Source organism: Eleutherodactylus coqui, chromosome 1 (assembly GCF_035609145.1).
Source record: "Eleutherodactylus coqui strain aEleCoq1 chromosome 1, aEleCoq1.hap1, whole genome shotgun sequence".
NCBI classification, from domain to species: domain Eukaryota; kingdom Metazoa; phylum Chordata; class Amphibia; order Anura; family Eleutherodactylidae; genus Eleutherodactylus; species Eleutherodactylus coqui.
Window position 1 is genome coordinate 453,571,285 of NC_089837.1, and position 23,431 is coordinate 453,594,715.

Genomic DNA, 23,431 nt, shown 5'->3' on the forward strand with positions numbered 1-23,431 from the left:
ATGCTGCTCGGGCAACAAGCTGGATATACCAAATACCCTTGTTTTCTGTGTCAATGAGACAGTCAAGACCGACAAAATCACTGGACCAAGAAGAGTTGGCAGCCGAGGGTGCTCACAGTCGGTCCAAAAAATGTCCTCCGAGAAACTGTGTAGTTCTTCTACCACCTCTCCATATAAAATTGGGATTGATGAACCATTTCGTGAAATCACTTCCAAGAGATGGAGAATGCTTCAAATATTTGGTCACCAAGTTTCCAGGCCATTCAGAGGCAAAATTGAAGGAAGGTGTGTTCGTCGGACCAGACATTAGAAGGATATAGCTTATTAAGAGTTTGTCAGTACCATGACGGATTCTCAAAAAGAAGGGTGGATTGCATTTAAAGAGGTCTTAGAGAAACTTAGGCAATAAGAAAGATCCTGACTACAAAAAGATCATCGGACGAATGCTGAAAGCGTTTCAAGCTTTAGGTTGTCTGATGAGTTTGAAATTGCCAATTTTCTCCAATCCCAGCTTGACTACTTTCCTGAAAATGTGGGAGCTGTGAGTGAAGAACAAGGTGAACGATTCCACCGGGACATTAAAGAGATGGAAAGAAGATACCAGGGAGCATTCCAATGATGGCAGACTACTGCTGGATGCTTCAGAGAGACATTCCAGATGCTACTCACAAGCGTAAATGTATCAAGAGGAGCCTCACAGGGAAGAAGGAACGGTTTCAGTGTGTTTTAGTGGCTCATTTCAGTTCAAAAATGATTTTCATGTAAAATGTGATTAAAAGTCTATTTCCATTTATTTTGAGGTATTGCCTTATTTACCATAGATAACTGAATTGTCAGGAAACGTGACGTCCTATGACAAAACGGAGGTCATTTTCGGATTCAGCGTACCGAAAAATATAAAGATTACGTGGAATAACCAAAACCGCTCGTAAAAAAAACTTTTTCGCAGACCAGTGTAATCGCTCCGTCTAAACACGAGCCAACGACTAAGTAAGAATCGTTCGCTTTTTCTTCATTTTCTGCAGGCATAAAAACCATCGTTGTCCAATCACTTATTGTTCGGATTAACCAGCGCTCGTTCCTTCCCTCTCCGTGCGAACGAGAAGCGTCTCTTCTTTCAAGAGCTGACAAGTGGGGGGGCAAACAACCAGGCTCCTCTTCTGAAACATCATAAAGAAGGGGAAATGCTTGGAAGTAGTCCTGGGAACCAGAGGCATAACTAAAGACTTGGGGGCAAAAGTTCAGGGAGATGACTAACTTATACCAGCCGTAGATAGATATGAGGGGAGCGAGACAGACAGATTGACTCCCCTCTCTGCTCCCCCCTGTGGTGCCCTGACAGCCTCTAAATGAAAGTCCAGGGCCTGTGGGCATAGCATCGAGGATCACATGACCGGATCACATGACCGGAGTCGGCTCATGTGATCCGCGTTGCTAAGTGACCACAGGTCCTGTTGGATTTGGTGAGTAGAGAGGCGACCTAAACCCTCCATCGGAAGCTGTGGACCTCCTCTGCGCAAGGGTCCGGTCGCCATGGCGACCCTTAACGGTACGCTTATGATCTCCCACCATTATCAGCGCCTCACACCACTTCCACCTTCTCACAGCCTCTACATCCGCCATACATGTATTATATGTTAGGGGGCGGGAACATGGCTACCAATCAGATTCTTCAATGGAGCCGACAGCCAATTAGTGAACAGTATTTATCCTGCGTTGCTCCCGCCTCTCCTGTAGGCTGACACGGTATCACGTGACATGGCATTTGCTCCTCCTCGCCGGGTCTTTCACTACGGGCAGAGCCGTCGCCGTCGCACCTGGTACCAGGCGCGCAGAGGGAGCCGCACGGCCAGTTGTGCCTGCACCTCTGAGAGTGAGGAAACCCCTCTAGCCCCGGTGTCCCCAGTGCAGACGGTAAGTATATTTGAAGGGTCGGATAGGACAGCGGACACTGGCTTGTCCGGAGTAGCCATGATGCAAAACATTGGCAGGAAGTGCTGGGACTTGTAGTACTACTTACTAGGAGGGTTCTGGTGTGCGGGTCAGTGCAATACTTCCTGTCCTGTAGGGGGAGCAGCTGCATCTCCTGTCTTAATTGCACTTTCGCTTCTGTATTGGTTGCTGTGCTGATCTGTGGAGCAGTCAGGTGGGCAGGAATTACTACTTGTTACAATGTCTCCATGGTGATTGTTCAGTCTAGTGCAATAATAAAGCCATATCGGTGATCAGTCTGAGAACGTCATCTAAATTGGAGGGTCCCAAACTTTTTTGCGCAGTAGACCACTTACTGATATTTATTTTTCTGTAGGGGCCCTTACTGGTTCTTATAGAAGCGCTCCTTTCACGCGTCTCTAATAGCCTAATAGGGCTGCATGCATATGGGCTGCGTACGGCACTGTGTACGCCCGCGGAGAGATGGAGCGAGCTGGGACTTATTTCTCTTGCGTATCAGTACAACGTGTCCGCATGCCAGCGTGCATCGAACAATGACAGTCCATTGTCTCCACTCACCACGTATGGTGTGCGTGTAACGGTGAAAGACCTGGCTCACAGCGTGTTGTAAGACGCTGGGTGTATAAAGTGGAGTTTTACCACTCTATGGCAGGGGGGAAAAAAGTGTGTGTGTGTGTGTGTGTGTGTATATGTGTGTATATATAGATATATAGATATATAGATTTATTGCACGCTTAAAAAAAAAAAAAAAAAACCCGATCTGTCGCTTGGCGGTGTTGCATATAAACACTGCACATATCCAATTTAGCTGTGTTTAAGCACCCATAGAAGGCAATGGGGCTCTATTGCGCAGAATACATGGTAGAATAGAACGTGCTGCGTTTTGTCTTTTTTTTGGGGGGGGGGGGTGCATATTATATGCATAATTTTTTTTGCGCAAGTGTGAATGGGTCAGTGAAAATTAAAACTTTCACTAAATGCATTCGCCACGTAATATACTATTAAATTGCGCTCGTGTGAAAGCGCACTTATGCTGTCGTGTCACTGCTGACTGTGCCGGGGCGCCTGATTGATGAAGGGATGGCAACGCCCAGTTGTCACTTGTACAATATCAAGAAGAGTGACACAATGCAGAGTTTGCATGAAAGGTGCTCAAACGACTAAAACTGACAGGTCAGGCGATTAGATGTGTCTGATAATTATCTCTGGGAAGGGAGCTTTTGAATTTGCTTTCCCCTCAGGGTCTCATGTACGGGGGTTGTTCATTAACCCTTTAAGGACATGGCCATTAGGACGTAACAATCTTTGGGATTTTCATCTCCACTTTCCAAAAGCCATAACTTTTTTTTTTTTGTTTTCCATCGACATAGCGGTATGAGGGCTTGTTTATTACGTGGTGAACTATAGTTATTGATGCCTTTTTGGGTACATAGACTATTGTAAAACTTGTATTACTGTTTTTTTTATTTTTTTTTATTTTTTATTTTTCTTTCTTAGCAAGGAAAAAACATCAATTCTGCCATTGTGTGTTTTTACACTTTTTATATCCCTGTAGGGGACTTGATGCTTAACTGCTATGATTGCCATGGTTAGGCATTGCAGAACTTCTGCCGGATGCGGCTGGCTTACTTCCAATCCCATGCCATCCGCATGGTGTAAGTGTACGCCCTGAGGCATTAAGGGATTAAAGATTTCCTGTGGACTGAGCGTAACGACACTTGGCAGAGTTATTAGTGCTTCTCTACATTGGTGCCACCTAGAGACACACTTCTCCCATCTCTCTATCCAAGTGTAAACACTTCGCTTGTAGAAGGCGACAGGTTGCACCAAAAGCCATGTCTTCAGAAATCGAAATCTCATCTGGAAAATGCTTGCCCTTCAAAAATGACTTCATTGTTGGAATGAGGTGGAGGTCAGGTGAATAAGGCAAATGTGGTAGAATTTCATACCTGCAGCGTGCTTCTATCTGGGCGACATGTTAGTTGTGACATGAGGCATTGTCTTACAGAAGGCGGACCCCTTTGGTGAGCATGCCACGTCTCTTGGGCTTGCTGGCCTCTTGTAATCTCCACAGCAATGAAGCATAATATGCCATAATATTTATGGTACCCTCTGCAAGTAAATGCATCAAGTCTACTCCGCGCAGGTTCCAAAAGGCTGAGCATGACCTTGCCGCCCGAGGCACATGTCTTCTCTGGAGGTGGTGAGGCCGGATGCTTCCATTGCATCGCCTAGACTTTAGTATCTAGATCAGTGATAGACTCGGCTTTCATCCCGTGTGCTCAGTTTGTTAATGTCCACCTGGTTTCCATGGCACATCGTCATAAGAGCCTGGGAGCATTCAACTAGTTCCTGCTTCTGGAAAGGTGTGAGCAGCTGGGGAACCCAGTGAGCGGATACCATATGGATATGAAGATGGTCTTGGATGATTTTATTTTTCTCCATGGAGCCCACATTAGTCTTGACACTTTGGGCTAGGTCACGAATGGTTACGCAGTGATTTTCCCGAATGGCAGCCTTCACATGCTGGATGGTTTCCATCAATAGCAGAGTGGGTCACCCTGGAATTGGAGCATTTTCCACCAAAATCCGACCACATTTGAATTGACGATGCCAGTTCCTGACTACATCATATAATGGGGAATCCTCCCCCAAAAACCTTCATCACATTAACCGTCTCCTTTGGTGTGCAGCCTTTCAAGTAAAGGAACCTGATGACTGCTTTGCATGCTACTGGATCCATTATCTGGCCTCGCACCACTTTAGCACCTGTAAAAGACCGTTATCAGTTCAGAGTTGCAAATTGGAACTTGACTTATAGAGACTTATATCATTACATGTCTGACGTTTCAGAACCCTGAGATAAATAGAAGTGGGTCAGGGGGCATCTTGAATAGTAAACACCCTTCTTATGAGGGCCAAATGCAGTGCCCTGACAGCTAGTGGGCATCACTGACTTAAACGGTATTCCTGGGCTTCTTACTTCTATTGATGGTGCTGCCCAGCTGATTCCCACTGTTGCCATCATAGCAATCTGCGCAAGGAGCGTAAAGCACTCACCATAGCGCATCGGCTGGGGTTAATACTTCAGCACTACTCTCATTGACTTAATTGGGAGCTATGCTGCAGTGCCAATGCCAACCACTGTGCTATGGTCGGCGCTGTCCTGCACTGACCACAGTGATGGCAGACCCGGGAATCAGCTAATCAGGGATCTGAGCGTCGGGTCCTTGACTATCATCTGTTGGTCAGCCATAGAATGTTTTAGATAGTCCTGGAATACCTCTTTAAAAGTAACTGCTTTCTAAAAACTTGAGATGCCAAAGGTTTTAACTGCTCAGGGGTATGGTAGCAGAGACCCTCCCTGATCCCTACAGCAAGCAAGGTGAAGCGCTCATCTGAGCGGTGTCACTGCTCAATGGCTGAGGAATGGCTAAGGCCACTCACAGGCATTTGTAAAAACACCGCCCTTTAGAACAGAGTTTGTAAACGTGATTAACGCACCCCATCATTGCAGTGAGTTATATGGATCATTAAAAACGCACTAAATGGAACATACAGCGTTAGTTTTAGCGCCCGTTAGAAACCCTTCAAGAAATGTTTTGAGAAAACCCTTTGCAATGAATGGCGGCTCAGTACTGGGTTTCAAATGCCTGCTTAAAGCCTTGAACAAACTTGGCGTGATAATCGTCCCGTGTAAATGGCTTTTTAGGCTGGGCTGATGGCTTAGTTTTCAGCCCTTATCTCTCCTCTCAGCTAGTTTATGAGCACAAGAAAGAAACTTTTTAAATAGCCAGGTATGTTCAGGAGCGGAGAGCAACCAAACAGTTGGTCCAGCCTTGCTGACAATCTGTTGAGACTCAGACTGCAGTTTCTATGCACAGGTATATGTAAAAGCTGCAGAAGACATTGTGCAATTTTTTTTCTTTATTTAACCATTTCAAAAAATGATTGTCAGCCTAGAATGAATGCAATTAAGTAATTAAAAGGTTGATCCAGGGGTTATTCTGACTGCCATTATGGAGTCAGGAATGAATTTTTTTTTTTCTTCTTCCCTTGAATGGACTAATTGGCTTCTGCCTCTTTGTTTTGTGTTTTGTTTGTTTTGGTTTGTTTTTGTTTTTTTGCCTTCCTCTGGAGGAACTAGATGGCCATTGTCTTCATTCAGCCTAACATACTATGTAACTATGATGCAGTTTTATGCCTTTATAATAACTTGGTTTTCATTTTGCTTTTTAGTATTTCAGACTGCCCCTACCTGTTGAGAAACCCATTCAGAGTATGGTGGATTTTGGGAAGTGGCCGCTATTCACTTTGCTGTCTGCCCAAGAGGTGGCCTCCATCCGTCAAGCATGTGTGTTTGGTACGTGTGCAAATGAAGTCATCTATACCACTGACAATGATGAGGTAAGTGCCGGTTAACATTATTGCTGTTTCTTGTAACTACAACAAATCTCACCTTTTTGAACATGTTCTCATGTACACAGCTGTATTATGCCTCCGTACACTGTGTTGCACGGTGCTGTAATACAGCATATGCCCAGTTTGATTTTGTACGTATGGAGTGATTCTTCCCTTGTGTGAGTTATTGGCCTTATTAGGGGCACAATGGTTGAAAACCAACAATTGACCATAATGTTGGCGGCTCTGTTAGTCCATTCAGAACAAATTTTGGCTTTAAATGGTTGACCTTTCCACAGCAGGCATCAATAGCTGGTTGAGGGGTCACTGCCTGGAACCACTACAATCAGTGATTTTAAGTTCCCATTCACTTCAATAGGAGCTGCCTGCCATGCCATGTTGGACCTCTGCATGGAGACTTCTGGTGCACATCAGCTCAATGCACAAGAGAATTGTCCTGAGTGAATAGTTGATTGTTGGGGGTCAGATATGATGGAAATGACAAATGGCAGAATATCCAGCTTGGAACATACTATGAGGTCTGTCAGAAGTTGGCATACCACTTGGCATTTTCCCTGACAAAATGGTGCAGAATGCTAATGCGTCTAATACTTTGTGCTGGAAACTCTGTACTGAGCCTCTGATGCCAATGTGATCATGGCCCGGACACCTGTACTGTGACCATCTTGGTTAAACACTTTGTGGATTTTAGAATCTGTGCCACTGAAACTTGAAATCTACACTTCTATACAGAGGGGGTTGGGGGGTCAACATGTACAGTACCACACCAATGTATGCTGAAGAGGAAAACTTTTTGCACATGTTGGGGGAGGGGGGGGGGGCAATTTTAGGCAGTGTTTTTAGCCATTTAATGTTACCCCAAAATAGTTGTGAAAATTGTACTACTAAGTTACTCAGACTTCATAACTGTTTACTAAATTTTTCTTCTCAGGTATTTGCATTTGGGCAAAATTGCAGTAATTGTCTGGGAACAGGAGATAATCAAAGCACTATGACTCCAAGAAGACTTGACATCCTTTGTGGCAAGAAAATAACTGGCATTAGTTATGGCAGCGGCCCGCATGTTCTGGTCTGTACCGAAGGTATGCAATCTTTATTTAATAGCTTATCTGATCATGATGTACAACCTAGTGTACCGGAGAGTGCTAAGGCAGTCCTAAGCTCTCGCTCACAACCTGAAGGTTGCAGGTGCAATTCCCACGTGGTTCAGGTAGCTGGCTCAATGTTGACTCTGCCTTCAATCCTTCTGAGGTTGGTAAAATGAGTAGCCAGCATACATGTAATGTATGCAAGAGATCTGCATTGTAAAAAATAAATAAATAAAAATTAAATTCTTTGTATAGCGCATCGCTTTCAGGTAACTTCATGACTTGGTTGGTTCTAACTGTTGCATCTAACGCTTTTACTGTTTGATTTGTAACTTGTCTTTATCCCACTTGCTGTTTCTACTGGCTAGCAGGAGGGTTATAGCTGGTAGGAGGAGCTAACACTCTTTTTGCTTAGTATTCGCCTCCTAGTGGCAGCAGCTCTAACCAGTCTTTAGATGAATCTCTCCCATTACCCCACCCAATGAAATGGATGAGTCTTAATGGCAAGTACAAAATCTTATTAATTTTTTTTTCTTTCTGCAGATGGCGAGCTTTATGCTTGGGGGCACAATGGTTATAACCAGCTTGGGAACGGTAACACTGTCCAAGGTACAGTACCCCTTCAGATCTGCATTGATGTGCTCTCAAAGAAGGTGATGCAAGTGGCTTGTGGCTCCCATCACTCCATGGTTTTAACAGCAGATGGAGAGGTAATGTTTAGTAAATTAATAAAACTGCAGTTTGTAGTTAGCATTTTGTCACTAATTGCCAGATGAGTCTGTGGACTAAACCAAGGGTAACACTGCTTCAGTTTCGCATTTGCTTTGTTCTTAGTGACTTGGTGATTTTGTCTCCTACTGGTATTCTCCTGTAATAGTTTGTTCTATTAAACTTGAACAACTTTAACCCCTTAACAACTTTTTTTGTCACTTTTTTTCGTGTAAGTACAATATGAAAAATACAACTCTTACCTCAGACATCAGCGTTTGATGGACAAACAAGTTTTGTGTCTTTTTTTTTTTTTTTTTTTTTTTTTTTTTTAAAGCTGGGAGGAAAAGGCAGTGTCACTAGGCAGTTAATTTCTTGCTTCTGTTATCTCTACATGAGCTGTAATGTGAACTGTGGGCCATTCTGTGTAGTACATTCAAGGTGACTTGCCATGTATTTTGTCGTTTCTTTTTTACTCACTAGGTGTATGCTTGGGGATACAATAACTGCGGACAAATTGGTTCTGGGACCACAGCAAATCAGCCAGTTGCTCGGAAAGTGTGCGCCCAATTAAACACCAAGGTAGTAACTGCAGTTGCAGCTGGACCAACATGTTCTATGGCCATAACCGACAACGGACAGGTGAGGCAAAATATATCATGTGCATCTGAGATGTGATCCCAGAAATGTATGACATTCTGACTCTTCTCTGTGGTTGTCTTCAATACGCTAAAGAGAAGAAAAGTAGTTACCTGTTTCCTTCAAAGCAAAACTCCAAATGTGTGAGGAGTTCTCTGCCGTCCCTCCACTCCTCCGGTTCGGGTCTTGTTTTTGGCTGTTCAAGATGACTGACACAATCTTCAAACTACTTAATTTCTGTACAGTGTTGGTAGTGTTAGACTAAAATGCACTAGACATGGTCTCTGGCTATAGCTGCTCATGTGATCAGCACTACCCAATGGGAGCAGAGCAGTGTGCATTAGGGCTCTTGCGCACTGGCGGTAGATTTTCTAGCGCTGGGGAAAAATGAGAATGAAACCACTAAAAATCATTGGTTTCATAATCCATGCAGTGTATTCAATCAAGCCTCTCTGCACTAAATATCTACGAAATGGCCCATCCTTTTCAATGGAAGGTCGCAAAACAGCCTTTAAATCCCCCACCCAGCGCGCGCTAACAAGGATTTGGGGGGGGGGGGGGGGGGGCTACAGAGATCTTGCATGTTTCCCCACATTTGGAGACATGGGGACAGGGGCTAGAAGGCTTTCCCAAGGCTTCCCTGAGAGTGGGGGTGGGGGCTAGAGGGATGCGCATAGTGATTATTCTCTGGCCGAGAGGGGCTGGGATTAGTGGGGTCTGCCTCCTAGCCCTGCCCACTCTTTACTAGGGAACAATCTCAGAGAATCCCTCTAGCCCTGCGCCTGCTCTTGGGAAAGCCTTCTAGCCCCTCCCCTAGCTCTCCAAATATGGGGAGATATGTAGGAGTTCCAGTAGAGGGCCCATGCGACTTTATGGGGAGATTTGTACAAAATGTCATGTCTGTCTACAGGAGCTGTAGTGAGACCGTTCTGGGGCTATTTCTCCAACTTATTTACAGAAGTAAATAAAGAAAATCATGATGGTTAACCATGAAAAACCTGTCTGTGAACGTGGCACGACCAAATAAATGTGATATCTGGTGAATTGCTATAAACCTGTTGCATTTGGTCTAGGTCTACGGCTGGGGATATAATGGCACTGGTCAGCTTGGAGTTGGAGGAACTGGAAACCAACTAATTCCCTGCAAAGTGGTGTTTGTTAATCAAGTGTGTGTAGTTCAGGTGAGAGAAACTTATGTAGTAGCCCAATATCCTTAAGGCTTTATTTCCAGGAGCACATATACGGCGAGTTATCATGCCCAGGCACATATACGGTAGAAATGTGAAGCATTGATTTCCAATGCAGCCGTTCACGGCAAGTAAATACACCGGCAGCACGAAAAAAAGAACATGCGTGGCCGGCGCACATAAGCTCAGCCAAAACATAGTTCTGGAGCTATGTTTTGGCCAATATACACTGGCAGGTTCAATAGACTCCTATGGGAACAGGGAAAGAAGGCAGGGTGAGGCATTTTTGCAGCGTCCAACACTGTGAAAAGCTTACAGGTGCCTCTATAAGCACTGGAAGTCATCCTGAGGCTTTTTCAAGTGAGGGTTTTTGCAGGGTGCGTCTTTGTCATTTTTAGCGGGGGGGAAAATCATGTGAATGGGGGAGAAAACGCTGTCCATGATCGTGGAAAAAAGCCCATTCAGGCACTTATACGGAGTAGACGTGAAAACCTAAAAAACGTCAGCACCGTGGCAAAGAGCCCTAAGTAAGCATTTAAGACCACTATTACATGAGCACTAGGAGCAGCTGCTAGCATTGTTTCCCAACATTTAACAAGTTGTGCAGGGTACAGCCTGGTAATTGGCACTGGAAGAAGTGTTAATGACGTGAAATAGTGCCAATTGCTGGGATGCAAGTGCAGCCAGACAATTGGGGAAAATGCTTGCAGCAGCTGCTAGTGCTCACTTAACTGCACCCTTTGGCCTCATGTCCAGTCATAATTGAATTGTGGAATTCACATGTGCGATCCACAGTGCAATCAGCTCATAGACCATTATTTGGCATCCACAGGTAACTAAAGACTGTGGATGTCAGTTTTCCCGATTTGCAGATCACACGCGCAGGGGGGAAAAATGCAGCATGCTCCATTTTTCTGCAGGTCCCGCACGGACTGCTTTCATTGCAGTCGATGGAAGCTGTCCAATGGACGGCACGTCTGCAGCTCGCACGTGAAAGCAGATTTAAAAAAAACCTCCACTGCACATTGGAGAAGTTGGAGGGACCCACACAGCCATGCGCAAAATCCAGACGTGAAAAAAGCAGCATGTCCTATTTTGGTTATTACACAGGTAATACACACCAATATAGGCATTTGGGATTTAACATGCACAGGAAATACACATTACATGAGTATTACCTGCATACTGCGTATTTTACAGACATCATATATACACCTGTGAGTAAGCCATAAGGGACCTTTCGTACAATAGAGTATTTGTTATCAAAATCAACACATCCAATTCTGCATTTTTTTTTTTTCTGTAAAATTGCCCGTTGCACTCTGCCATCTTGAATTCTACATCAAATATGCATGTTGGAAACAAGGATTTTTTTTTTTTTCTCTTTGCACAAAGGAATATTCTACACAGTTCTGTAGTATATTACATCCATGTGTAAGCACCCTTGGGGACCTTTCATAGTCGGAATTAGCAGTCAGGAAACGCCGCAAGCTGAGGGTTAATTCTGCAGAAATCTGCATGGCTGAAGTTGGATTTTGAGGAAGAATTGAAAATCCTCATTCTGCCTCAAAATCTGCAGAGATGAGGGTTTGGTGCAGAATTTTTGACAGCAGATTAAGGGGCAGATCTGGATGCGTAATGTGGGTTAACTGCAGCCCATGTGAAAGCAGGGTGCCTCAACATGCTAAGGGCTTATTCAGACGACCGTATATCAGCCGGGTATTCACGTCAGCCGATATACAGAGGCGTTCACAGGGGTGGGGCTAAGTTTTGGACATTAGCTCCATCCCATTCTGCCTTCCCTCATTGCAAATAGTGCAGAGGGGCGGAGAGGGGGCGGGAGCTCAGTGCACTGCTCCTGGCTCTTCCAGCCTCCTCCCCCTGCAGAGAGGGACGACGTATATCAGCCGGCGTGAATACCTGCCTGATGTACAGTTGTCTGAAGAAGCCCTAAGGTTGATGTAACTGAGGTTCCTTGCTAATTGCTGGGCAGCAGCTGGAATGGGAAGTCCAAGTGTGTTAGCGATCAGTAGTGATATATGCATGTAGTTGCAGTGGATGGTCACTGTGTAATCACATGTGCCAGTACTGATGCATTGCTGTAGTTTTTTTAGTAGTACTGTAACTTTAACCCTTTCCAATCCACTGTCTGACATCTGAAGACATTATGATTTAAGGCTGTACAGGTACGATGTTGGAAGACGTCCGTCCGTGGTTCTCTTACTGTATATTGCCAGCCTCTCTGCTGTCGGAGCCTATCCAATGTGTCACCTCATGCAGTACTGGCTTTAGCCAACAGATAGCGCCATTGTATAACAGCAGAAAGAGTAAGCCCCCTAGGAAAACCAGGATACAAAATGGATTGGAAAGGGTTAATTCAAAATGGCACAACTGAAACTTGGGCTAACCTATTACTATTTCAGCTGAGGGGTGTCTATACTACAGTTAGCTGCAGTAGCACATAACTGAAGGCCTGAACTTTATTTTTGTTTTGTTTTTTTCTTAGAGTAATGTACAAATGGGGCAAACGTGTACACACTGTACTTCTATTGTAAAAAGGTAGATAAAAGACTAAAATTACTGTATCCAGGCATGCACATGCTACGTAGCTGAAGATGACAAAAGGATGGAGCACAAGCCTGAGTCCTGTGTGAGCCCAGGGCCTTTGAGGAAGGTTGTAGAGAACAAGTGGTGGAGGTGCTGCCAACCAGGTGGACCAGAAGTCTGCTTCTCATCCCTGGTGTTAATACCTTGGGTCTTCCTGCTCCTGGTGGGGTAAATGCCTCTAATATAAGGATTTACCCCAAAATGTATACAGCTGGTTTTTAACTTGCTAAAGAAGTCTGATATATTATGTCCTTGCCTAACAACTTTTCACTCGACAGTTGTGCTGCATAGCGGTTCTCTATAAACTTTGTTATGCATTTTCCACAATAACTCCTTATTTGACTGTTACAGACTAAGGCTAGTTTCAGACTAGCATATTGTATGAAGCCTATAATACGGATCTGTTATGTTTTACAGATGACATACGGTTGCAATGTCGTCAGTATTTCAGCACTATTAGATCAATATTTGCCTATGTATATTAAGCAAATACAGAAAATAAGGATCATGCTGCATTAAGACTGAATATACAGCCATGTGACTAGATTGGCTTTGTATTCTATTCTGCAAAACAGACCAAATACAAGGGAATATACGCTGGTCTGAAAGCTGCCTAATGGTGCAACCATAAGTGATAACACTGGGCCACTTCTATTGGAGTAGATTATCTGTGTATAGCTGATCTCGTGCTCGTAGATCTGAGGAATGTTTCATCTTCTGTAATTCCTTACAGATTGTATGTGGCTACAGCCATACTATGGGACTGACTGACCAAGGCTATCTCTACTCCTGGGGAGCCAACACCAACGGCCAGCTAGGTATTGGCAACAAAAGCAACCAGCTTTCTCCAGTTAAAGTTGAGACCAATGAAAGGTATAGTAGACTGGAGGATTTCACTGACTATGCCACATAAGACATTCTAGCGGGACATATTCTTTTCAGTCAAAACTGTGCTAGCAACGTAAATGAATTTCTGGTGGACTAAAATTGGCATAATGAAGTCCCTCACAATATTAATGTCCTGCTCCCATTCTGGTGGTTACCTTGTCCAATTTCATTGTCCCGCTCTACACTGACTTACTTGGCTATAGAGGGTCATGGCTCAGGGAAGCCATTGACTGTAGAATGGGATTGGTAAGGAGTAACTTTTTTTTATTTGTTAGTCTGAGCCTAAAGACCTGGCTAGTCAGCTGGACAACCCCTTTAAAGGAAACCTGCTCTCAAGTCCTAGAATACCCCTTTTTATTTTGTTTGTCATTCATAGATTGGCAGGGATCCGAGCAGCAGGTCCCTGCCGATCAGCTGATTCCCAGGGCTGCTGTCAGCGCAGGAAGTGCTGACCATAGTGCAGCGTTCAGGGTTGGTATTGCAGGTGCTGCTTCCATTGAGTTAAATATGAGCTGCATTTGCAATACCAGCCTGGTCTGCTGCACTATGGTCAGCACTCTCTGCTTCCTGCACTGACCATGGTGACTTTGACTCCAGGAATTGGTTGATTGACAGGAACCCACCACTTGGCTCACCACACATCTGATGACCTGTTGGTCATTGACAGAGAAAATAAAGTCCCAGAATACCCCTTTAATAAAACTGCAATGCATGTTAAAGTATGTGACCTTCATAGTTTACATCTTCTGGCCGATCTAAAAAAACAGACTGCTAGCAAACGCATGAGCTGTAACCACAGAAATTGGCACGGCCAGTATTCAACAATTCTTAATATGGTAAGAACACCATACTATACAGACAACTGGTGAACTCCTCCTGCAGCACTAATTTCTGTGGTTACATCTGAATCTGCTTAATAGCCCAAAATTGTATTCAAAATTCACCGAGGCAATTGGAGGATAATGGGTGAAGTTCTGTTTGACATTGTGTATTAATAAAGAGGAGATGAAATCTGACAAACACCCCCACTGCCCCATCAACTTCCTGGCCAGATTTGAACACTAGGCTCACTTTTGGCATCGGCATACTATTGAACTGGTTCACTGTCCCCAACAATTGGTCCTTCCCAGAACAGTGAAATTTTGCGGTTCTTTTAGAACATCACCAGATTTTAAATAAATCAACATGGAATGTATTTTCCGCTGTAGAAAACCTGCCATGGACTTTGCTGCAAATCTGTGGCAAAATCCATTTTTACATACAGGATTTGCTGTGGATTATCAAAACAAGCAGGACTCAATTCGGCGTAAACTGACTCGCTGCAGTTTTAAATTCGGCCCTACAGACTTTTCCACTGCATGTGAATGGGGCTTAACGTCATCCACTTGACTTGTGGAATTCAAGTACATGTTTATCTGAGGACCATTCTGGAGGTTTCACTTCTGATGGGACTCTTATGCTATTTACAAAGTATTAAAGTAATATATACTGCACATGTTCTGACACTCTTATGAAGCTCTTCAGAGTCTCTTGATGTAAACAACCAATATTAATCTTTTTGCAGAATAGTGGAGATTGCAGCCTGTCACTCATCTCATACATCTGCTGCCCGGTCACAAAGTGGACAAGTGTACATGTGGGGCCCTTGTCGGGGCCAGATCATTCTCGCTCCTCATCTCACAAACTTCACCTGTACAGATGATGTATTTGCTTGTTTTTCCAACCCACCAGTCATGTGGCGCATGCTTTCTGTAGGTAAGTCCTTCTCCAGCTGCTCTGGTCTCCTTTACTTGCATGTCATGTTGGCTCTTAACTTGCATTCAGAATAAATAGAAAAACGAGCTGAAATTCCCCATAATTTATACGGATTGGCTTCTACACTATATAGTGATTTACTGGAAGATGTGGGACTTCTCATCAGTCTCCTATTCTATATTTCATCTAGAACCTGAAGACTTTCTAACAGTTGCAGAGTCATTAAGGAGGGAGTTTGATAGTGAACAAACGGCAGACCTGAGATTCCGCGTGGAAGGAAAAGATATTCATGTCCATAAAGCAGTTTTGAAAATAAGGTACTTTATATCTTTTTTACTTTTTTTTTTATTAAGCCTCTGACACGGTGCAGATAAAGAGCAGTAATCTTCTGCAACGCTTTATAGCAAGGTCTTTCAAGTAGTGGTTTGACTTCTGTTTATAGGATTGTCTCAGGACAGTTTTTACCAATCATGAAACAATCCTATAAAGACTACCTGTGCTCTTAATGGTTCTCAGCTAGCCTATCTTATAGGAGCTATCAAATGTTCATTTCACAGGATTGACGATAAATGTCAATCCTGAGCCTCCATTGAGAATAGCTTAGAGTGGTGGTCCATTCAGTCTTTATAGGGACTTGCTGACATGGCCGGGTGTTCTCTTGTCCCATATATATTGAGCAGAGCAGCAGTGCGTATATTTGACCACTATTATTCAGACTCCTCCTGGAGCTCAAGAACCCATTCTAGTGTTGGGGCCCCAGCAATCGTACATCTTTCACATAGTCTGTGGCGAAGACTGAATTTGCATCGCTGAGTACCGTATTAATCCAAAAAATACGACATATCGTATTCGTAAGTCTGTTTTTGTTTTTCCCTGCAACTGTGAGGTTTTTCAAGACCGGCTTGCTGTACATGCAGTGTTCATGTTGAAAAATGGCGTATTTCAATACTCATAATGGAAAATAAAAATCGTGCTGGTATGCAAATTGTGCATTGAGATGCATATTAAAACAGACAAACACATGCCATGCAGAAATCTTGTGAAAATCGGCCATGTTAATAAGCCTCAAGATTTTGGTTTGTGGCTTTTTTACTTGATGGCCTTGCAATCTGATAATGACTTAGGCTGGGTTCACACCTGGCAGATTTGCCGCTTTTTTGCCACGTTTTCTCTGTTGCGGTTTTGCCGCAGAAGAACTGCTTCTGCGGCAAAACCGCTTCAAAGGTTAATTTGTGCTTGCGGATTTTCGTGCGGAAAAATCCGCAAGTGGTTTTTCCGCAGCGCTTCTACTTTTGTTGCGTATTTGGTGTGGTTTTGGCTGCGTCCATAGAGGTCTATTGACAAAAAAGCGCTGTGGAAAAGACCAAAAAATGAACATGCTGCATCTTTTAAAACCGCGACGCAGTTGCGTTTTCGCACTGCGGCTGTGTGTAAAAAATCCGTCCTGTGAGAACAGCTTTTTGGCAAATCTCGTTTGTGCTGCATTGCACTGCAAACGCAGCGGTTTTGCCACAGTGTGGATATGCAACGGCAATCCGCGACAAATCCGCCATGTGTGAACCCAGCCTAACAATGAAAATATAATCCCTCCCTGCAGCACCTATGTAACTGGGTGCCAAAGTCTGCCAGGCCCACCTTCCTCAGTCTCATCAAAGCCATGCTCCAGCCACCATATGATGGGTTACAAATGTAGCAAAGTTGAACTTGGATTTGGTAACTTTCTGAAATTCCCCCCCCCCCCCCCCCCCCGCTCCATTGATTTAATCAAAAATTTGGCTTGCTTCCATTCTGTTTGAATTCCATTTTTAATGGAGGAAAATAGCGCTGCAGACAACTGCACTGTTAAGTTAAAAACTGAAACCTATGCTTTTTGGCTTTTAGGGTTTTTTTGTTTGTTTTTTGGGGGGGGGGGGGGGGGTTATTTTTTTTTTTTAAACCCCATCAATGGGAGGGAGGGGGAATTTTCTCTATTCCAAAAACAGAGCTGTTGGCTAGAATTCTGTTTGTTCTAACAGAAGTGTAATTGCTCGCTAAGTTGAAGGTTTTCCAAGGAGCATACTATTAATGTTCCATCTTCAGGATAGGTCATCAGTAGTTTGGTTGGGGGGGGTTGTTGCTCAGGACTCACAGTGCCTGTACGTGTGAGGAAGAGGCATGGCTCCCCAAATGTCGCTTGGATGTTCTATGAGATGGCTCAGCATTCACTCTGAGGCAGTAAAATGGAAGTGCAATGTTTTCACTCGTGCAATGTTGTGTGACAAAAAAAATTGGCATGTTCTATCTTCAGTTTTTTGCACTTTTTTTAATTGCCCATGTTTCCCTATGGAGCCTTGTTTTGTTGCATCGCACGAACTTGCAATTGTCGTGCAATGTTTTTTAACACTAGAAAGTTCTATTGTCTCTCGAGAAAATTGCAAGTGGCAGCACTGACTCTCAGATATCTCAAGCAAACTTGCTATTATTGCTGCGATTTTTCTTGCAGTGAAGCATTGCCCACCATGTCAAGCACTAATGTACACTTTCTGCAGAGGGAAAGATGGCAGCACTCAATAGCTGTTGCAGGATGACAATGTGTGCTGCGCTCTTGGTGCTGGCAGGGAGTGTGCTGTATTCAGAGGGGAGCATAGATCTGCAGCTGAATCTGTCACTCTGCACCAGCTGTGCTGTATTTGATGCAGAAATGCTGTGGATTTTTCGCTGCCTGAAAACTGCAACCTTTCTGCTATGTATGAACGTACTCTAAGGGTGCATGCACACAGGCTGACTTGAATTGCAGAATCTGGAGCGGCTGTCCGCCTCCAGATTCCGTAGCAAATACCACCCATAGCATGCTATGGAAAAGTGATTCTTCATGCGCACGAGGGAAAACCAATTTTGGTTTCCACTCATAGATGAAAAATCTCAACATGCTCCATTCTTCTGCGGTCCCCGCACGGATTGCTTTCATTGAATGATGATCATTGCATGTAAACGCAGGCATCGTACAGTTTTCGTTTAAACAATTTATTTTGGTTTACTTAAAATCCATCGTTCAGCCGCTGAAAGACTGGGCAAACAACGTTCCTCTTACATTCCTGTTCTACGCACAGCTTGTGTAAAACGTGCCGCAGGGAGAACAGTGCAATCTGCCAGCAGCCGTGAGAACAATGGAATATTGTGGTAGCTATGTGCACAGCTGGGTATGTGTTTTGTTTTTTTTAACACAAGCTGAGCTCTGCAAACAACTCAGAGGTCCTTTTACATGCAAATGAAGATGATAAAGTGTTAACAGCTAACACTTTATGCAAATATATTGCTAAATCTTTCAAGCCATTCGTTTGCAAGATCATTTGCGTGTAAAGGGGCCTTTAGGCTTCTCCTGACTTTCAGTAAACAACTTACTGTGGTTTTGTGTTTACTGCCTTGTCTCCATATCGCTGATGTCTTTTCTGTAAGTGTCCACTTCAAAGAAATCCTAATTGTGCAGGCCAGTGTTGAGTGAAGAGGTCTTCTGGATGTAGTGATGCTGTAGGCATGACTGTGTATATGACTATGCCTTTTCTGTTCTCAGATGTGAACACTTCCGCACAATGTTCCAGTCTCACTGGAATGAAAATTCCAAGGAAGTAATAGAAATTAACCAGTTTTCATATCCAGTGTACTACTCCTTCTTACAGTACTTGTATACAGACACCGTAGACCTGCCGCCAGAAGACGCTATAGGTACCTAACATTTGCTACTCTTCAGAACATCTATGCTTCATAGCGTTGCCTACGCCAGTTTTTTTCCAAACATATTTCACAGCAGTGGCAGAGGATCGCAAGCATCTCCTATTGATTTCAATGGGACTGCCGCCAGCCCCATAGGAAGCAATGGGAGAAGAATACCATCTCCTGCTGCAGCTGTGACAGCCATGGCAGGAGATTCCTTCAGCCCTGCTGGGATAGGACACTGTCTCCATGCAGAAACTCCTTGCATCCAGGGCTGCAGAAGAATTGCGAGAGCGATACCTGGGTGCCAATCACATCACATACCGATATTGCTCTCGGCAGTGTGCAGGAGCCCTTAGGCCTAGTAGTTCATCAACTTAATTTTCTGCTTTTATTTCCAGGACTCCTAGACCTCGCAACATCCTACTGTGAAAATAGACTAAAGAAATTGTGTCAGCACATCATCAAGAGGGGGATAACCGTGGAAAATGCCTTTCTATTACACTCCGCTGCAGTCCAGTATGAGGCAAAGGTAAATCCTTCAGTTATTGCTCTTGAACTTGGTTTTAGGACTCGCTCATGGCTTAAGACACTGACTCGCATGCCGTATGATGTTTCCCATTAAAGTAAATGGGGAAACGCTTGCAATCCTTTCACGCGCCCGAAAAATCACTCACAGAATCGATGCGTTTTTGAATCAAAATCTTCCAATTGGTGTGATATCAGACTCGGCCCGATATCACGCTCTCCTATGTGAATGTAGCCTTACCCTGTAAAACTCTTCACCTTTTTATGAAGCGTTCTTCCACATTGTAAAATGTCTTCACAGCCAAACCTCCTGCTCTGAAGGCGCAGCGTTAGTGAGGTCGGCTGAATCCAGAGATCAGCAGGATTGGTTTGTGCTGAGTAGCTTTCCTTGATTGTAAAGTCCTCCAGCTGAGCCTTCTGACTTCTGTCGTACAGCAGAACTTTGTAGCATATTGCTTTACAGTATGGGATCTTGCATTTGCCTTTGAACAAGTCACAGGTAAATACTTGGTGGTTGGCATAATCTATAACGAAATCTAATGTGGTGGTCACTTCTGTACTAGAGGCTCGAGACTCTGGCACAGTTCTGGCATGAAATGCCGGATACAAAAAGTCCTGCTTGTAGGACTTTCATCCAGTAAAATGCTGGACAGGAAATGAACACTGTAGGCCGCTTTCACACGGCCGTGAAAATCGTGCTCTGTTTGTGCGATTTGAGATGTAAAGATGTATTCTTTTGAATAAGGTCATGTAGATTAGTTTTGTTTTCATGAATTGCTGCAATAAATCGCGGCGTGTTTTTCTTTGGGTGTTCCTTCGGAACGCATCGCACATTGTTTTCAACGAAGCTGGAACACATGGCACACAGTGTGAGGCTTCCCGTTGAATTAAGGTTGGGAGGTTTCCCTGTTGAGGATCACAACTGTACTGAAGTGATGGGAAGTGTTTGACACAAATGCTTCACATTGGCAGGGACATCGCACGATATCTGGCAGTTTCACAGCCCAATGTCGTGCTCTCCAGGGTGTAGAAATCCTTAGTCATCAGGTTCTGCTCGGTTAAATCCTAAAATGGATCAGCCAGGGATTCGGTCTACCTGTTGCCATATTGGAGCAGGAAAACTGAAACCCATAACTCTGGTCTGAACATGACGTAAGGCTCATTGGAGCTGAAACCGCTGCAAGCGGCTTTAACCTTGTGCACACCTTCCACTTTGTTCAATATTCTCACTTTATTGAAGACTCAATCTAATGGATTTATGGAGCAAAAATGGATGTCTCTGCACCATAGACTACTCCAAGCATCAATGAACATGCTACTTTAAAACATTGAATTCCAAACTTACTATCTTGTGGTGTTTTTTGTTTTTCCCTCCCTCTTTAGGATTTGGAAGACTTCTGCTTCAAATTTTGTGTCAACCATCTAACGGGAGTGACGCAGACCATGGCATTTTGGCGGATGGATGGCATGCTGCTTAAGGACTTTGTTGTGAAAGCAGGGCAATGTGGAGGATTTAAAAACTGATGCCCCACACACAAGCTGTGGCATTTGTATTTTTTTAACTGTATTGGACATTTAACGTATCAAAAGTAAATAAGTAGCAGAAGTATGTTAACTATTTAAATGAGGAACCGGACTAAAGCTTGCATTTTAGTTTTTTGTTTTTTATAACTTTGTACTAAATTAAATTGCCACCGCATGTCTAAACGGAAATGGAGGAAATACCTGCTGAATGTGGCCCAGGCCACACGTGTGATGTGGTCTTGTTCAGTTCAATTGCCTGTCAGCAGATGTCCTGACCATCTCTTCTATGGAGACAGCATTGTATCTGCATTCCTTATACTTTTCTTTACTTGCACTTTAATTGACAGCACTGGATTGTAGATCTTAAAAGCCGCAATAATGGAACTCCAGCTTCATTGCTATGTATATTAACAGCATATGGCCTTTTATGGGATATAAGCTCAGCAAGTTCTGTCTAGTTTGAAAAAAAACTGATCTAAATAAGTGGTAATATTGGACTTTTACAATAGCATTCTCTTCATTAGAAAGTTCTGTATTTTGCAACTTTCAGTTTCCCTTGCAATTAATCTACAGGATTCTTAATTTTTGTAGTGTTTCTATTGTGTCTTTGCTTTTTATGTTTTGTTATGTTGCACGTGTTTTTGCTTTTGTTGCACTAGGTTTCATTAAGATATTAAAGCGTTCTTAAAATGTGGCCAGGGCTGTTACTGGCCTTCCCAATGCCTTGTACAATAAATAACTTGGTGCAGCACTGTTATCTGTACATTCTTACAAAAGGTTTAAAGGGCTGTGTGGTTGCTGGACAACATCCCTTCAGTGGGGCTGACTGTAGCAATACTCAGTCTGTTATATTACTTAGATCTCCTCTGGAATCTACCGCTATGGTCCTGGTGTTTCTTGTGACCACTGACATTGCCCATAAGTCAGGTGATGTCTGCAGCCAATGAGGTTGCAGCATCACCGCTGGCATCAGTGCTCACATCCTGAGCACCATGATGACAGGCTTTTGGGAACATGCCATTGCAGCTGTTGCCTGATTTCTGGTGACCCAGGCTGTTGCAACAAAAGTCAGGACTGCAGCCAGGCTGCTGCTGGGATCCGGGTAAGTAATGCTCAGTTATTTACTACAGTCTGTCCCTATTGCAGGGATGTTGTCTGGTAACTGGACAACCCCTTTAAATATATTATCTATAACTAATTTAAAGCATCAGAAGGCACCTACAATACCTTCCTGTGCTGCACGGTGTTCAGTGCAATCTGCCTACTGCACTTCCTGTAGGGACTATGGCATCAGTAGTCAGCTGATTGTGGGAATTCCCAGCAGCGGTGGACACACTGATCTATTCAATACTGAGAACAGGCCATCAATGGGGGAAAAACAGAGAACTCCTTTTTAACCCTTTCCAATCCACTGTCTATAGATAGAGGCGTGGAGGCTCTTAACAGAACCTCTAGCATGGGCTTTGTTCACACAGAACGTAAGAATTACAAACCCCAAAAATTGTCCTTGTAGCTGTATTTAGACAGATTATCACACTATTAAAATAATGCATAAGTGCACATGGAAAGGGGTAAAATTTTTAAAGATAAATTGATATAGTTAAAGGCACTTAAAGATAACCATTCTGTATATTCCCTATGTACAAGTTAGAGGCAGCTTTTGAAAGGCATCTGTAAACCTCCCCATCCAACAAAGGAGTTAAAACATCACAGAATGCTGACCATGCAAGTGGTGCCCATAAAACCAGTTTAAAAAAAAAAAACTAATCTATAATATGCACTTAAACACAAACAAAGTTTATCAATCTAGTAGACCTGAATTTCTCCCTGGTATTTTCTTGCCTAGTTAGAGCACTCACACCCTAGTCTTGTCCTACAATTCGAAATAGGGTTGCCCATCAGTAACTAAGTGACAAGAGGTGGCGTAAAGAAAGGGGGGAAAAGTTGCAAGTTGGTTACCTTAAAAGGGAAAAAGACAGAGGCTGCACTTGTCAAGTAAGTTTGTACACCCCAAAGTCATGAGCGCCCAAAGCTGTACTGCCAGATTTACCAGAGGAGGATAGAGTAATTTCTAGGAAGCATCTACTGTAGTACAAGATTAAACAGGACACTCCGGGATCTCTCTTCAGGAAGTGCATACATTTATTTTTGTGCACACAGACCCAGAGGCACTTAAGTCCAAAACTCTGATTGCCTAGACAAAGTTCACAGTGCTTTAGGGCTTATTCCAACATGCATATATTGGACAGATATTCACGCCCAGCCGCTATACGCTATCTCTCTGCAGTGGGAGGAGGTGGGCTGGGAGCAGTGTACTCCACCCCCATCCCACTGCAAACAGTGGTGAGGGGGCAGGAGCTCAGTGCACTGCTTCCCACCTGGCCCGCCTTTTCCCCCTGCAGAGAGGGACAGCGTCTATCGGCTGGGCGAGAAAACCCGGCC

At 43.8% G+C, this 23,431-nt stretch overlaps 1 protein-coding gene across 2 annotated transcripts; it reads left to right on the forward strand.

The window, feature by feature from the left end:
- Nucleotides 1–1,477: 1,477 nt before the first annotated feature.
- On the forward strand, nucleotides 1,478–21,740 carry RCBTB1 (RCC1 and BTB domain containing protein 1). Of its 2 annotated transcripts, none has more exons than XM_066583812.1 (12): nucleotides 1,478–1,549; nucleotides 6,193–6,360; nucleotides 7,307–7,457; nucleotides 8,007–8,173; nucleotides 8,655–8,813; nucleotides 9,884–9,991; nucleotides 13,338–13,477; nucleotides 15,057–15,247; nucleotides 15,438–15,564; nucleotides 18,798–18,949; nucleotides 19,339–19,469; nucleotides 20,849–21,740. In XM_066583812.1, exons 2-12 carry the CDS (start codon nucleotides 6,235–6,237, stop codon nucleotides 20,987–20,989), a joined length of 1,593 nt encoding a protein of 530 aa, XP_066439909.1. In that variant the 5' UTR covers nucleotides 1,478–1,549; nucleotides 6,193–6,234; the 3' UTR covers nucleotides 20,990–21,740. The 2 variants fall into 2 exon arrangements, with proteins under 2 accessions (XP_066439909.1, XP_066439903.1); XM_066583806.1 differs by lacking the exon at nucleotides 1,478–1,549 and adding an exon at nucleotides 1,786–1,914.
- Nucleotides 21,741–23,431: the final 1,691 nt, after the last annotated feature.

What these genes read in the sequence shown, in the direction of transcription:
- RCBTB1 (XM_066583812.1), top strand. Translation starts at nt 6,235, where the DNA reads ATGGTGGATTTTGGGAAGTGGCCGCTATTCACTTTGCTGTCTGCCCAA. An exon ending in GTGGCGCATGCTTTCTGTAG is followed by an intron (nt 15,248 to 15,437) that starts GTAAGTCCTTCT and finishes TATTTCATCTAG; the next exon opens with AACCTGAAGACTTTCTAACA. An exon ending in AAAGCAGTTTTGAAAATAAG is followed by an intron (nt 15,565 to 18,797) that starts GTACTTTATATC and finishes TTCTGTTCTCAG; the next exon opens with ATGTGAACACTTCCGCACAA.